At 42.8% G+C, this 15,024-nt stretch overlaps 1 protein-coding gene across 1 annotated transcript in view; it reads right to left on the bottom strand.

Annotated features, from left to right (window-relative positions):
- Positions 1–4,626: 4,626 nt before the first annotated feature.
- The window catches only part of MRPS5 (mitochondrial ribosomal protein S5), a 62,450-nt gene continuing 52,052 nt past the window's right edge, over positions 4,627–15,024 (bottom strand). Inside the window, exons 10-11 of the mRNA XM_065833210.2 lie at positions 6,639–6,775; positions 4,627–5,208 (exon numbers count right to left, since the gene is read on the bottom strand). Coding sequence (XP_065689282.1) covers positions 4,984–5,208; positions 6,639–6,775 — 362 coding nt within the window. The 3' untranslated portion in view covers positions 4,627–4,983. The remainder of the gene's footprint in view (positions 5,209–6,638; positions 6,776–15,024) is intronic.

Genomic DNA, 15,024 nt, shown 5'->3' on the forward strand with positions numbered 1-15,024 from the left:
GTTTCAAAATCATCATGGGGTGTGTGTGTGTGGAGGTTTGGTGCCCGTATTTAACCTGCTTCTATTAATATGCTTGATTTTTAGCACTAAAATGCAGAGATGCCTCTGTGATTGGCTCTGTTTACAAAGGCAGACATCCGTGGTCATAACCTGGACCCTGGATTGCAATATCTCTGTTCACCTTCCGCACCCAGGTGTGGCCAGCACCTCTGTGCCAAGCAGAGCTGCTTCCCCCCTCACGTTCATGCCCCTGTGCCTTGGGGCCATCACTTTTGCAGTTTATGTCTTGGCAATGTGCCCATCTCTTCCTGAATTCTTTCTGCTTTCCTTTGCCCTTTGCTTCTTTCCCTGCCACGCACCAGTTTACACAGGTCTGCACTAGTTCACCTGTTTATCCCTTTCCCTCTGGCCCCACTTGGTTTGCTGAGATAGCTTCCCTCCCAGCATTCAAGTTGCTGTAAAACAGCAGAGAATAAAAAGATCTGGGTGCTGCTGGTGTGGGAGTGCCCATCAGCCCCAGTGCAGCTGTGGAGTGGGCTGAGACAAGGTTGGGGACATGGTGTTGGGAGGGAGGCCTTGTGGCCTCAGTGTAACTGGAGCCAAGTCTTTGCCTAGGGAGGGCTGGGCAGAGAGAAGAGACACCACAGGGCCAAGAACATCCAAATGAACTAATACAAAGCAGTGCTGCAGCTTTGAAACCCTCCCAGTGTGGCCCTAACTTCAACTGCATGCAGCTGAACAGTGTGTAGGTGAATGAGTATCGCTGTTTGGCACAGGGCTGATGGGACTAGCACAAGACAGTGACACAGTGAGGTGTGGCTTTGTTGCGTCAGGCTGCTGAATGGCACTGGTCAGGTGCCAGATGAGTTGCAGCAATTTGCATGTTCCCTACATGGTAGAAAGAAGAGAAAAAAGAGAAAATTAAAAAAAATAACCCTGAGATCTTCATTGCCTATCATGCCCAGCCCTCCTATCATCTTAACGCAACCATGAAGATCCACATATCCTGGAAGCTGGGCAGCCCAAGGTAGCTGCCTGGAAAATGGCATGAAGTGTGCCATTCAGTGCTTCTGAAGGGAAAGATGCTACTCAGAGCTCAAGTAATATCCCAGGATGCACAAACCATCTAATATATGCACACACCAAGTCTTGTTCACACAGAGAGCCCCAAGCATAGCATTGGCCTGAGAACTGGCTGTCACCACACAGAAAATGTTGGTCATGATGGACACTACAGACTTGATCCTTTTCCCATGGAGATACTTGTCTGGGGTGAATTTCATGTTAGCGTGGCTCCTGAGAGTGTGAGACGCTGGCTCTGCTGAGTGCTGCTTGCAGACAGTTGGCCCTTGCAGTTTGTTGACCACAAGGCACTTGCAGTCCTTGCCTGCAGAGCTGCTCCCAGCCTGGCCCAATATATGGGGCTGCTCCATGCCAGGCTCTGCATTTGCTCAGGTATTTCCAAACCCATCCGGGCTGGCACTTCATATCCAACAGCATCCTCCTCATGCCATTTCATTCATCTTCCCCATTCCTGGGATTTGTTTGCACTTGTAGCAGCCCATTTAGCCACAAATCAGCCCCTTTTTCCAGACCACTTACAAGTTCCATCACACTGCTAAAAACAGGCCTACTGCATAGCTGTGGCCACCAGCAGCTTTCAGCTGGTAGTGTAACTGGAGTTTCCACCTCTGCTCTTCTCCTCTGCTTCATCAGCAAAACAAGGAGGTCTGCAGTCATCTGCTCTAGTGAGCAGGCAATTGGACTTTAGTTAAAACAGACTATCCACTTGAAGGCAGTCAAAAGCTTAGCTCCTGTGATTACAAAACAAGATTACAGACATATAACTGATTAACTATGCCCAGATTGTAATCTTGCCTACTCTTCCTTAATTTAATAGCTTTTTAACTGCAATCTTAGCTGTTCCTCAAATATGTGCATATTGGATACCTTGCCTCCAGTGATGCAATGAGTTAGAAGCACTTCCACCTTCTGAATTGCAGAATAAGAATTTGCTTTGTCTGAAAGCAAAGAAATTTAATAGAAAAATTATGGCCAGCTCCACAGAAAATGCAGGAATTTCTGATGTTTCTCATTTTACAGTCAGCTTTATCTGTGAGTGATGAGCAAACTGTATGGTGGGTAAAACATCTACACAAGCATTTATATCAATATATTACTTTCTTTTAAGTTCTGAAAAGGCAAATGGCATTCACCCTACTAGTAGGTTGGTGCAAAAGTAATTGCAGTTTTGGACTGTGAATTTTAAAACATTGTAACTAGGCTCAAACATATATTTATTAATCAAAATAGGAACCATTAAAAATCAACACATTTTTGCCAATGAGAAACAAGTCTGTTTATTCCTGTAGTGTCATGGATTTAATGCTTTGGGATTCAATGAACTCTTGGAAAACATTTTCTTCATCCTACTGGCTGTGGAAGCATTTTCCACTGAAAAATGTTGTCGAGATGCTTGAAGAAGTGGTAGTTAGTTGGCAAGATATCAGGTGAATATGGTGGATGAGGCAAAACTTCATAGCCTAATTCGTTCAACTTTTGAAGTGTTGGTTGTGTGACGTACAGTTGGGCATTGTCATGGAGAAAAATTGGGCCTTTTCTGTTGACCAGTGCCGGCTGCAGGCATTGCAGTTTTTGGTGCACTTAATCGATTTGCTGAGCATACTTCTCAGATGTAGTGTTTTTTCCAGGATTCAGAAAGCTGTAGTGGATCAGACCGGCAGCAGAGCACCAAACAGTGACCATGACCTTTTTCTGGTGCAACTTTGGTTTTGGGAAGTGTCTGGGAGGTTCTTCTCAGTCCAACCAATGAATGTCACCGGTTGTCATATAAAATGCACTTTTTGTAACGTCACAATCCAATTGAAAAATGGTTTGTTGTTGCGTAGAATAAGAGGACACTTCAAAATGACAATTTTTTTGATTTTTCAGTCAGGTACCCACTTATCGAGCTTTTTCACCTTTCCAATTTGCTTCAAATGCCAAATGACCATAGAATGGTTGATGTTGAGTTCTTCGGCAACTTCTCAAGTAGCTGTAAAGAGGATCAGCTTCGATGATTTCTCTCAGCTGGTCAACTTCCAATGGCTGGCCACTATGCTCTTCATCTTCAAGGCTCTTGTCTCCTTTGTGAAATGTCTTGAACCACCACTGGCACTGTATGTTTGTTAGCAGTTCCTGGGCCAAATGTGTTGTTGATGTTGCTAGTTGTCTCCGCTGCTTTACAAACCATTTTGAACTTGAATAAGAAAATAGCTCAAATTTGCTTTTTGTCTAACATAATTTCCATAGTCTAAAATAAAATAACCAGCAAGAAATAAGTCAGGAGCAAAAAACCATAAAGAGAGAAAAGCATATTAAAATGATATAACATAACCACACTTAAGAATGTATTCCAGTTTCAAATGGCAAATTTCAACAATGCAAAAACCGCAATTCCTTTTGCACCAACTTACGCAACTGCTCTTTTTAGAAACCTGCATTGAAATAGATGCAAAATATTGCTCTTAAGTGTCTTTAGCATCACAACTTCAAAGGTAAACTCCCAGGCTATTCTTGAAGTAAAACAGGTGGTAGAAATATATTTTGGCATAGAGAGAAATGCTATGACAAGCGCTCACAGACTGGGAGGCACAGAAGTTAACTCCTAAATTGTTTTATAGCGCAGATTGCTCTAATACTTTGTGATAAAACATCGTTTGGGTCCCAGTGTCTCTTTTGCCATGCCCAAGAGAAAAACATGGAGTTGCCAGGTAGAGCATTGCGTCCTAGCATGTGAATGCAGAGTCTGCTTATCTTCTGATGGGACTGAGTAATGGATTTTCCAATCAGTGAGCTAACAGAATCTAGCACATACCTCTGTGTGCTTCAGTTGGAGATATGCTACATGAAGAGGTCTACCCATCTCCAGTCAGAGGCTGCTGTGTATCGTGGACTTTCTCTTCCTCCTTTAATTCTCTAACAGCTGTAGTACTTTCTGAGTTCTGGGTAGGGTCCAAGACCCTACTGTGCTCCGTACCAAACTGGCAGAAAATGAAGTTAGGTCTTATCCCAGCACATGTACAGAAGAGAGTACCATAAGAAAGGCTGGATTGCAGGTTTTGGACTGGACTTCCAATGTCAGTCAAAAAGCTCTCCAATATCGCACAGGAGATTGTGGGGTGGCTGTCCTCAGATAACTGGGCAACTCCCCGACTTGCATGAATTGCACAACTCCAGTTGTTGTCTACCATCACCTTGCCCCCCTTCTTTCCCCATCAGAATCATAGAATACCAGGTTTGGGAGGAACCAAAACAATCATCTGGTCCAACGTTTCTTGGCAAAAGCACAGTCTAGACAAGATGGCCCAGCACCCTGTCCAGCTGAACCTTAAAAGGCGAATCCACCATCTCCCTGGGGAGATTATTGCAATGCCTGATTACTCTCATAGTGAAAAACTGGAAAGACACATAACTCCTCCTTTCTGATTTCAGAGTTCCCTCACCATAATGAGTGAGCCTAGGGAGGTATAGAGTGCGCACATTAACTCCCACTGCTGCTGCTTCCTTCAAGATATCCCAGAAACTGGCATTTTGCAAAAAGACCCCAACAAACTTACGCTGAACTCATTCTGAAGATTCTTTATTTCTTTCACAATCTTATCTTTTTAGTTGTTTCCCAAGAGCTTGTGAAAGAAACATGGGATCTCTGGATTAAATATCATCTTCACGAATCGAGTAAATGCAAAGTCATGGTCTGTTCACTGGCTGTTTCTGTCTGAACATTCCTAGTCATGGAAGTGGTCAGAAGAACTGTGGGAAAGCAAACAGTGTTACTGAATGGCAGCAATGGGACAGCAATATGAATGGCATGAGAGAGCTATTGATGCCCTCCTCTGAAATGTAACCCTACACAACCTGTCCATTTGGGTTGGGCTTTCCCAGTTGCACCTCTGAGCACAAGAGACAGAGGGACCGAAGCTTTTACCATACTGTCCGTCTGACATTCACCCAGGGAGATTTCTTCATGCCCTGAGCTTCTTTCACCTCACTCCACTCCAACTTTGTGTCTGGAACCTCATCTTCAGGCTCAGGATCCTTGCGAACAGGCCCCTCAGGCAGTGCCACGACAATAGGCAGAGGGCCCTGCTCCTCCCGGAACTCCACTACGTAGAGACTCTTCTGGTTTGCTAACTGCTGGTGAGTCTCCTGGGAGCAGGAAAGAGAGAAGACGACCAAAGCAATGATGCACAATGTTGGTTCACTTCAGCTCAAACTCTACATGGTATATGGGGTAGGGGAAAAAAAAGTAATTTACTAATAAATGGTTTAAATACTGTATAAATTAAATGACTTGTTAGGCTCATTCTCATGGGTTTCAAACGAGCTAACTTCATAAGCATCAGGAATTAGGTAGCTAGAGTGCAGATATGCAGCATTACAATGTCATCCTAGAAGAACTTGCTCCTGCAAAGGATCTGGTCAGAGAGGCCACACCCTGCTAATAAGAATGCATGTCAGCATGTCAGTAACGTGCTGTAACATTTTTACATCTTTCTATGGATATAAATTTTGCTCTGACAACAGTAAAGTCCTTATTACTGCACTGACAGGTAATATTAGCTAATATAATTATGTGAATTTAACATTATTTCCAACTATACCTCTTCCTCACATAAAAATTTTGTTAACACAGATTTTACAGAATAAATGTCTCCTAGGAACAGGAAGGTTTTCCCATTCAGGTCAGGCAAGAAAATATATCAAGTGCACATCTCTCAAAGCAATAATCTATGCACCAGGCCCTTCTACTCTTCATTCTGTGGAAGACTTCTCAGGGACAATGCATTGAAAAACCTATGACAGACCTCCTGATTAACCTCAGACACTGATAAGAATCTGTAACAATCATATTAGGTGAAGAGGATCATAACCCCCTAAAACTGGAAGAGTTGTCTAGGATGTGGTGACAGATTTGACAGCTACAGGTTTGCAGGGCTATACTGGGAATGCAAGCAGATAAATCCTGGGAGCTACCGAGACTACAACCAAACGAGATAACCAGGAATTTCCAAAGGACTGACTCATCATAAGGCTAGTGTTCAAAGCAGTCAGATGAAATGCTGCATGTTAGATTTTTCCATCAACTACAGGCAGGTGGCTCAGAGAAAGACACCTCCAACGTGAGCACTTTGAGTTAGAGGAAATGGCACCACCTCTCTGACTTATTTCGGAGATTTAAATTATACTAGCAATAGAAGGAGCTGTGATGTTTGGTCCTTAGACAATTAAAACTCAGAATGCAGACAAACAGGTAACAGCAATCAAGCTAGGCTACAACTTCCTCTGCCCATTGTTTTTCAAATGTCACCAAAAATACTACAAATGAAAGCCCAGAAATTCAGATGTCCCCTGGAGGCACTTGGCTGTGGAAACAGGCAGAGTTACATACAGCTATTTCTGACTTGACAACTTCATACAACTGCTGAGGATTTACCCACATGCTGATTTTAGTTGCTCTTTGGAAAATTACTTCATTTTAAGCCTAGAACATAAACCGTTTGACTACAATCTGTTCTGATATCAATCCTGTTCTATCTCCTGATCTAACGTACAGAACCACTGAGAATACAATCTACCTGTTGTGTTAAGCCTTTAAAGAGAGCTCTGGTAATGTTAATCAAGTTTTTGGATCCAGAAACCTTGGCGTACATGTCTTTAATGCCAATTAGTTTGCAGATGGTGATGATAGCTCGGTGGCAATGAAGACCATACCCTGGGAAAAACAAAACCATAAATTAGCCTTATGTGATTATTTGTAAGCACACAACTTAGCTAAGGAAGAAGAGAGGACTAAAACCTCTTCTTAGTTATTTTTGTTACCATTCTGGCAAGACCATTCTTCCCAGTCTTTGCAGCCATGCTAAATAAAGATCATAGATTTGTTCTGTACTAAATATACCTTACTTAACATATTGCAAAACCAAACAAAAATGTCACCACCTGTAAACTCAAAATATAAAACCATAAAAAATGCAACCTGAAGAACTGTTTAATACTACAGGTTTGGGTAGTATTCCTTAGAAGTTCTATTGGCAGCTTTAGAATAATGTTCGACAAACAGACCCCACCACCCTGGGAACATTCACCAAACAAGAGGCGATTTCTTCCTCCCACTCAGCAGAAAAATACCACTCTAGTACTTCCCAAAACAACAACAAGAAGAAATAATAATAATACTAGCAATAATAACAACAACAAGAACAACAATAATAATAGGAAGAGGAAGAAGCAGAGAAGCAAGGCAACAGGTTAACTTAAAAAGAAGCCATTACAAGGGGAGAGGATCAAGACTGTATCTTCTAAAAAGCAATACCTACGTAGCTTCAAAACTACTCCCTTTGCAATTTCACGTGACCAAGTGCTGAATGATGGCTTCAGTAACTACTAATGATTGTAAATCTGACTGCAAAATCCTGGTTCATGTACATGATGGAAGGATTTAAACTGGTATCCTATGGTGAAGTTACTGCTCAAAACAACTGGTACGCTCAAGTACTGCTGTCCTTTGGGTTTCCTTCCAGAAGGACCCTGCAGCAGAAGCAATGCCAGTGTCTCCATTACCAGGGAGATCGCTACTAGGTGAGAGGCCTCCAGAGCCTTCCTAAAGCCTGCGGTGGTGCTCACAGCTTCCATCAGACACAGAGCAGGCAGAGAAACTGGGGAGGGAAGGAAAAGCAGAGTCCAAGTCTGTGGGCAATAGTGCTTCAACAGAAAAGCCTGACCTAAACACAGAACTGCTGGGAAAGAGGGTAAGTGCCCACTGGTAGTGGCATCTTTTGCTGCCCACAGGCCTTTGGGTAGCCAAATAAAACCTATTTATTTTATTCAGCTCTTGGTAAGCAGCGCTTTGAGCAGTGAAAGTGGGATTGAAGCTGCCTGCAAATTGAGGAAGGCATCATTACACCCACTTATACCAAATTCACACTTTGCAGCTGATCTCCACAACGTGAACCTGTTACTTGCCTCCTGACTCAGCAACAGCAACGCACCAGCTTCATAGTCTATGCAAAATATAACAGCCGCCAGCCACAAAAGTGATGCTTTTCCCCTTCAGTTTACAAAAGCTAGCAGAATAATACACATTATCAAGAGAGTAAGACAGCACAGATTATCAAGGTACTGTGCAGAGACATCACCTCCTTTCTTCTGACCCAGCAATTGGCACGAATTATATTTTGTTATTACACTAGTGGCACAATGTGAAGGACAGGGAATGGAAATAAAGAAGGCAACAGACCCCTTGGAGCTAAAACAACATTGGAAAGACAGCAAATGTTTCTATCATCACTCTATGTTTCTAGAACAAAAAAACGATTATTTCAATCATGCTTAAAGAACAAATTAGCATTGTGACACTCTGCTTTCAACTTAACGTTCAAAGCAATAAGCTCACTGAAAAAATGCTTGTGTGTTTCTGTGGAAACCGCAGGTTAAATTACAAAAGCTTGTAACTAACAACTTGAAATTTGTAGGTGAGTGAGGAGGAGAGACAAACATATTTCAAAATCCACAAACACAACAGAGGTCATCTGCATCCATCTCTATCACAGAGCATTATATTAGCTCCAATGAACGACTGCAGTATGTTAGCATTAATTGCAAATGGTTTCTTAGACTTGCCAGATTTTAATGAAGGAGTTATTTTTTCAAGAGTCTAATTTTACTCTCTCATTCCCAGAGAGATTTGTTTCACGTGGCCTAGCTCTATTAATCTTAAAAAAACTGATCTGTGATAGTTCTAATGTATCTTACTTAAAAGCTGAAAAGCTGAAAAGGTTATTGATTAGTGTACTCTGTAGGACAATCTTACCGCCGTGTAAATGAAGGAAAAAATGTCTATTCCAGTGCTGCATGTTTTATTGTGCCACTATGTCCCTTTTTCTTTTACCTTATAATTGGAAAAGAAACTATAACCATCCAAAGCCACTTGTTCTGCCACTTGAGAAAATACTTTTCTTTGCTACACAACAAAGTCAAGTTTCAGACACAATTACATGTGAATGACCCCTGAAAGGCTGTTTGTAAAAGTTTCATTTTCAGCAACTTAGTTCACACAATCATGGAATTATTTTGGTTGGAAGAGACCCTCAAGATCATTGAGTTCAGCCATTAATCAAATACTGGCACTAAACCATGTCCCTATGAACCTCATCTACACATCTTTTAAACACCTTCAGGGATGGTGACTCCACCACTTCCCTGGGCAGCCTGTTCCAGTGCCTGACAACACTTTCCAAGAAGAAATTTTTCCTAATATCCAATTTAAACATTCCCTGGCATTTAACTTCTGACATTTTTATTATTGCTTTTCTCACATCTAATCTCAATCAGGTTTCTGCAGATTGTTAAAACACGAACTAGGCAAGCAAACTAGTTCATCAGTTCATTAGTAACTGAACAAAATCTATTCCAAACACAGAGGCAAAGGATTCCAACTGCAAGCTCCAGCTGTGGAGAAAAAGTGAGGCTCAGACAGCTTTAACTTGTTTGTGGCGGCCAGCTGCCTTATTGGGCTCTACTTCAATAAGGCACATATAGGACAACAGGGTCACTGAAATGTAACAAATTTTCGCATACTGAAGAAGATACAAATGTAACCAAAATAAATATTTAAAATGTATCCCTCCTATAAATTAATACAACCTGTCTTGGGCAATCCATGTTAGGTTTTCTGGGTAGCCACTAACAAGAGTTTGGAAATAGAATTGTGTGGGATTACGGTGGGTCCATGGATTCTCTGACGGAGGGCATGGGAACAGAAATTAGCCTTGAAGATAACAAGGCCTACCCATGAGAAAGATAGGAGTAAATGACTATCCGGAGACGTTAAGGATGTACCTGTGAGAGAGAAGTGAGTAAAAGAGTAACATTGATGATAGCAAAAATAGCCAATGAGATGTTACTGCTGTAACTTGTAACCAATAGTAAAGAGACACATGAATTGGTAAAACTGTATAAAAATGCACTTGTGGCAACAAATGGCATCTACTACTTTCCTCCTCGAAGAACTTGGCCTATGTCATTTGTTTGTCTCAACCACGACATAGAATATCCACTTTAAATACACTAAGGGACTGTTCTGATTCAAGTTCACATTCACACGTTCACATTACATTACTTTTTTAACTTAGATTTTCACTTGTCTAATATGTAATCCTGACTATAATGATGACAGTTTTCTCCACTTTGCAGCGATTAGGAACAAATTCAAGAAAGGAGCATTTCAGAGTGACTTTACCTTTTCTACCAAAACATTAGTTTTTATTGCAATCATTTGTCAACATAGCTGCCTGACTCCTGTGTATGGGAACTGGAAACAAACTGCCAGCTTAATTATGCAAAATGAGAGGCTTCAGCATATATATCTATACAGCTGTAATGCCAGCACGAAACAGAAAGAATCTTTTATACTTCAAGTGAAGACAGTCTACATTTGCCATACTCTAATATGAAAAGTATGAATAATATTTATTTCTTATACCTACTAATTACAGCTAGAGGGTATCAGTGCTGGGCCTCACAGCCACATAAGTGTATTTGACAAACTGTTCTGGGTTTCCCCTTATTAATTCACATTAGGAACTAATTTACACTACTTAGAGATGCATCAATGTGGCTAGCAGTCTCATGACCCCTGTAATTGTAAAGTCAAGTCAGAGATAAAGATTAAGTGCCGTCTACACTCCAAAAGGTGGGATAGTCTGCGGCACAGAGGAGCAATGCCCCCGGTACATTCTAACCAGATGACACGTGCTAGAAACAGGAGCGACCAGGAATGGGGGCAGACATGAAGTCCGGAGCCTGCCTCAAGTTAAATCTTGTTCTGTAGTATGTCCACAAGTCATTTAATTATTCTTAAATTACAGCCAGCTCCTGCTGCTGCTATGAACTCTTAGAGTATAACACAAAAGCCTGTCATGAATAAGGTAAAATCAGCAAGAGCTTTATTTATACCATCCCTAAAACCTCAATTTTGCATATACATAAAATGTTACAGCTTGTTTTCAGGTCATGAGCACATAATGAAGCCTCTTTCACACACGCATACAAATTTTACACACTGATCTGTCATTACACTTCTTAAGGCCAATGATGCCTGCTGTCCAGAGCATATTGGACATAAGCACAATTTTTCTTTGACAACATCAAACCTGTTTCATGAAATGCATAATCTAGTTCCATCAGTCACAAAACAGGGAAAATATTCATTAAGTAGAAAAGTGTTTCCTGGTTTTTGGAGGATATATACATATACATTAATGTGTTGTGTAACTCGGAAGAATGGCAAGATACACAGCAAGGCAAAGCACTGGCCAAAACTGGCAGCAAGAAGCTACCAAGGCTAAGGTGCTAAGTTGGAAGTACTGGACTTGTATTTTGACACAGTTCAGTATGATACTCTCACAAATAAACTAGTATGTACTTTAATGATGATTTCTTACTTCTCTGTTACCAGCTGTCTGCTGTCAGGCCAAGAGCATTTTCCAGACAGGATGCTGCTGTGGATTTGTTACGGCTTTAATACCTGCAAGTGTCTTCATTGACAACTTGGATGGGGGAACAGAAAAAAAAACTGCTTGAGGGCATCATCTTGGGAGAGGCTGCAAGAGTACTGCAGGTCAGAAGGAGAAGTCAATGTTGTCCTGACTAATTGGAGAGACCAGTTTGAAACCAAAACACTGAAATTCAACAAAGACAGACACAGAGTGCTTTGCTGAGAAATCAAAGGCACAGGTACAAAATAGAGGAGACTGACTAAACAGCAACAGAAAAAGGATCAGGGGATTATAATGGACCATGAAAAATCCCCCAGAGATCAAGAGAACTATCCTGCTGCAGCACATTTGAAGCCTAGAACAAAATGCACAATGCATAGTTTTTCCAAGCACTACCAATCAATGGTGTTCATAGGTATCAAATGTTGCTCAATGGTGTTAACAGCTTTGAGAGGCTCAGACCCCACCTCTAGTGTGGACACATGCAGAACCCAGTAGAATGGCAAGTGCAACCTCTGGGGAAGGTAAAGAATGGAACCTAGTGACTTCTGGCATCAAGAGGAGGGCTCCACCTCTGCATAAAGGCCACTATAAAACAGCTTCATGGGCCTCAAGGCTGAGGAGAACCCAGCTGTGCTTTCAAGTAAAGTACCTGGGCCAACTGACCCTGAACAATGCAAGACTGGGAGGAAGCAGTAACTGATAGTAATGGGCAGCTCCCTATTACAGGGAAGAGGCACCCACCTGCTGACCTGACCTGTCATCTAGAGAAGTTTGCTGCTTGCCAGGAGCCTGGATCCCAGATGTTGCAGACTGCTGAAGTTTGTCTGACTCTCTCTTACTCCTTGTTCTTCCATGAGGGCACTAATGATACTGCCAGGAGCAAGCTGGAGAGTATCAAAAGCAACTACAGAGCTCTGGGGGCAAGCATCAGGGGCACGGGGGCCCAAGTAGCGTTGTCCTCACTCTGCTGAGAAATGGCAAGGGTGTAAGGAGAAGGGCACTGATAATGCAGGTCAACAATTGGTTGTGGAGGTGGTGCTGGCGAGAGAGTTTTGGTGTTTATGACAATGGGACCTTGTTTGAATGTCAATGTGTGCTTGCGAGAGATGGGATCCTCCTTGCTAAGTGAGGCAAAGGTACCTTTGCCAGTAGGATGGCTGACACAGTGAGGATGGCTTTGAACTAGGAAAAACAGGAGAGGGAGAGAGTTATCAGTAGCACTTTGAGGGGGTGACAGGCAGGGTCAACGAACAAGGGGTCTGGAGGGATATGAACAAAAGGGAAAACAAAAATCATCAAAACAGGGCTTAAGCAGGGTCACCTCCAGCATTTGCATGTAAGCAAGGAAGTGTCTGCAAGGCATCATTAATGGAAAAGTGCTTTCTGGGAAACTGGCAAGCTAAGGTACCTCTCTGAAGTGCCTGTGCACTACTGCATGCAGCATGGAGAATAAACATGAAGAATTAAGAGATCGGTGTGCAGTTGCAGGTCTATGGTCTTGTTAAAATCACAGAGACGTGGTGGATGGTTACCATGAGTGAAGTGCTACAGTGGGGGGATACAGGCTTTTAAGAAAGTACAGGTTGGGAAGACAAGGAGGTGGGGTTGCCCATTACGTGAGAAAATATCTAGAATGCAAGGAGATCTGCATTCTAGATATCATCTGGGGATGGATGATGAGCCAACGGAGAACTTACGTGTAAGGATGAAAACACAGACCAATACGGGTGACACTGTAATGCATGTCTGCTAAAGGACACCTGATCAGGAAGAACAAGTGGATGAGGCCTTCTACAGAAGCTAGAAGGAGCCCCACATTTACAGGTGCTGGTCTTTGTGGAGGACTTCAACCACCTCAACAGATGCCAGAAAAACAATACAGCATAACCTCCAGGAGATACCTGGAGTGCATTGACAAGTTCCTGGCTCAAGTGACAGAGAAGTCAACAATGAAAGGTGCCCTGCTGGACCTTGTACTCACAAACAAGGAAGGGTTTGTTAGGGATGTGAAGGTCAAAGGCAGCACTGGCTCTTCGAGGATCTGTTTGGAAGAGTCCTGTTGTATAAGGCCCTGGAGAGAAGAGGAGTCCAAGAAACCTGGTCATACTCAAGGATCATGCCCTCTAAGCTCAGGAGTGGTCCATCCTAACAAGTAGGAAGTCAGGCAAAAATGCCAGGAAGCCTGCATGGATGAAGAAGATGCTCATGACAAAACTCAGAAAAAGTGACAGGTAACCTGAGAAGAATACAGAGCACTCTTTGAGCACACAGAGATGCCATTAGGAAAGCTAAAGCCCAACTGAGTCTGGCAAGGGATGTCAAAGGCAACAAGAAGGGCTTCTATAAGTAATCTAAGTGGCAAAAAGAAGACCAGGAAAAATGTGGGCTTGCTGTTGAAAGGGGCAGAGGGTCTGGTGACACAAGACATGGAAAATGCTGCAATACTGGAGGACCCAGCAAAGTACAGGCTCGTCAGCATTACCTAAATCCTCAGAAGCTGATGCAACAACCAATCCTAGAAACCATTTAAAGGCACATGACATATAAGAAAGTGATTAGGAGTAGTTCCCAAGGATTCACCAGGGGGAATTCATGCTTGATCAACCTTCTGTGATGAAACGGAGAGCTGTGGATATTATCTATCGTGACTTCCGTAAGGCTTTTCATGTTATCTCCCATAAGATCCTCACAGAGAAGCTGATGAAATATGGGCTGGATGAGCAGTGAGATGGATAGAAAACTATCTGAAAAGGGCCCAAAGAGTGGTAATCAGTGGCACGAACTATAAAGGACAGTAATTAGTGGTGTACCCCAGGGATGAATACTGGCCCCAATTGTGTTCAACATCTCCATTAATGATCTGGATGGTGGGGCAGAGTGTACCCTCAGAAAGTCTGCTGATAATACATAACTGGGAGGAGTGGTTGATACACCAGAGGGTTGTGCTGTTATCCAGAGGGACCTTGACAGGCTGGAGAAATGGGCTGACAGGAACCTTAAGAAGTTCAAGGATGGGGAGGAACCGCCTGCACCTGGGGCTGAATGGCTGGAAAGCAGTTTGGCAGAAAAGGGCCTGTAGGATCTTGGTGGCCGCCAAGTTGACCACGAGCTGGCAATGTGCCCTTGCAGCAAAAAAGGTCAACAGCATCCTGGGCTGAGCTAGGAGGACCATTTCCAGTGGGCTGAGGGAGGTGATCCTTCCCCTCAGCACAAGTGACACACACCTGGAGCACTGTGTCCACTCCTGGGATCACCAGTGCAAACAGAGACATGGACACGCTGGACAGGGTCCAGCAAACGGTCATGAAGATGATTAAGCAACTAGAGCATTTTTTATATCAGGAAAGGCTGAGAGAGCCAGGACTGTTTAGCGTGGACAGTGACAGGAGGCAATAAGCACAAACTGAAACACAGGAGGTACCATCTGAACACCAGGGAACATTTCCTCACAGTGAGGGTGACC

The sequence above is a fragment of the Patagioenas fasciata genome, chromosome 3 (assembly GCF_037038585.1).
Source record: "Patagioenas fasciata isolate bPatFas1 chromosome 3, bPatFas1.hap1, whole genome shotgun sequence".
NCBI lineage: Eukaryota > Metazoa > Chordata > Aves > Columbiformes > Columbidae > Patagioenas > Patagioenas fasciata.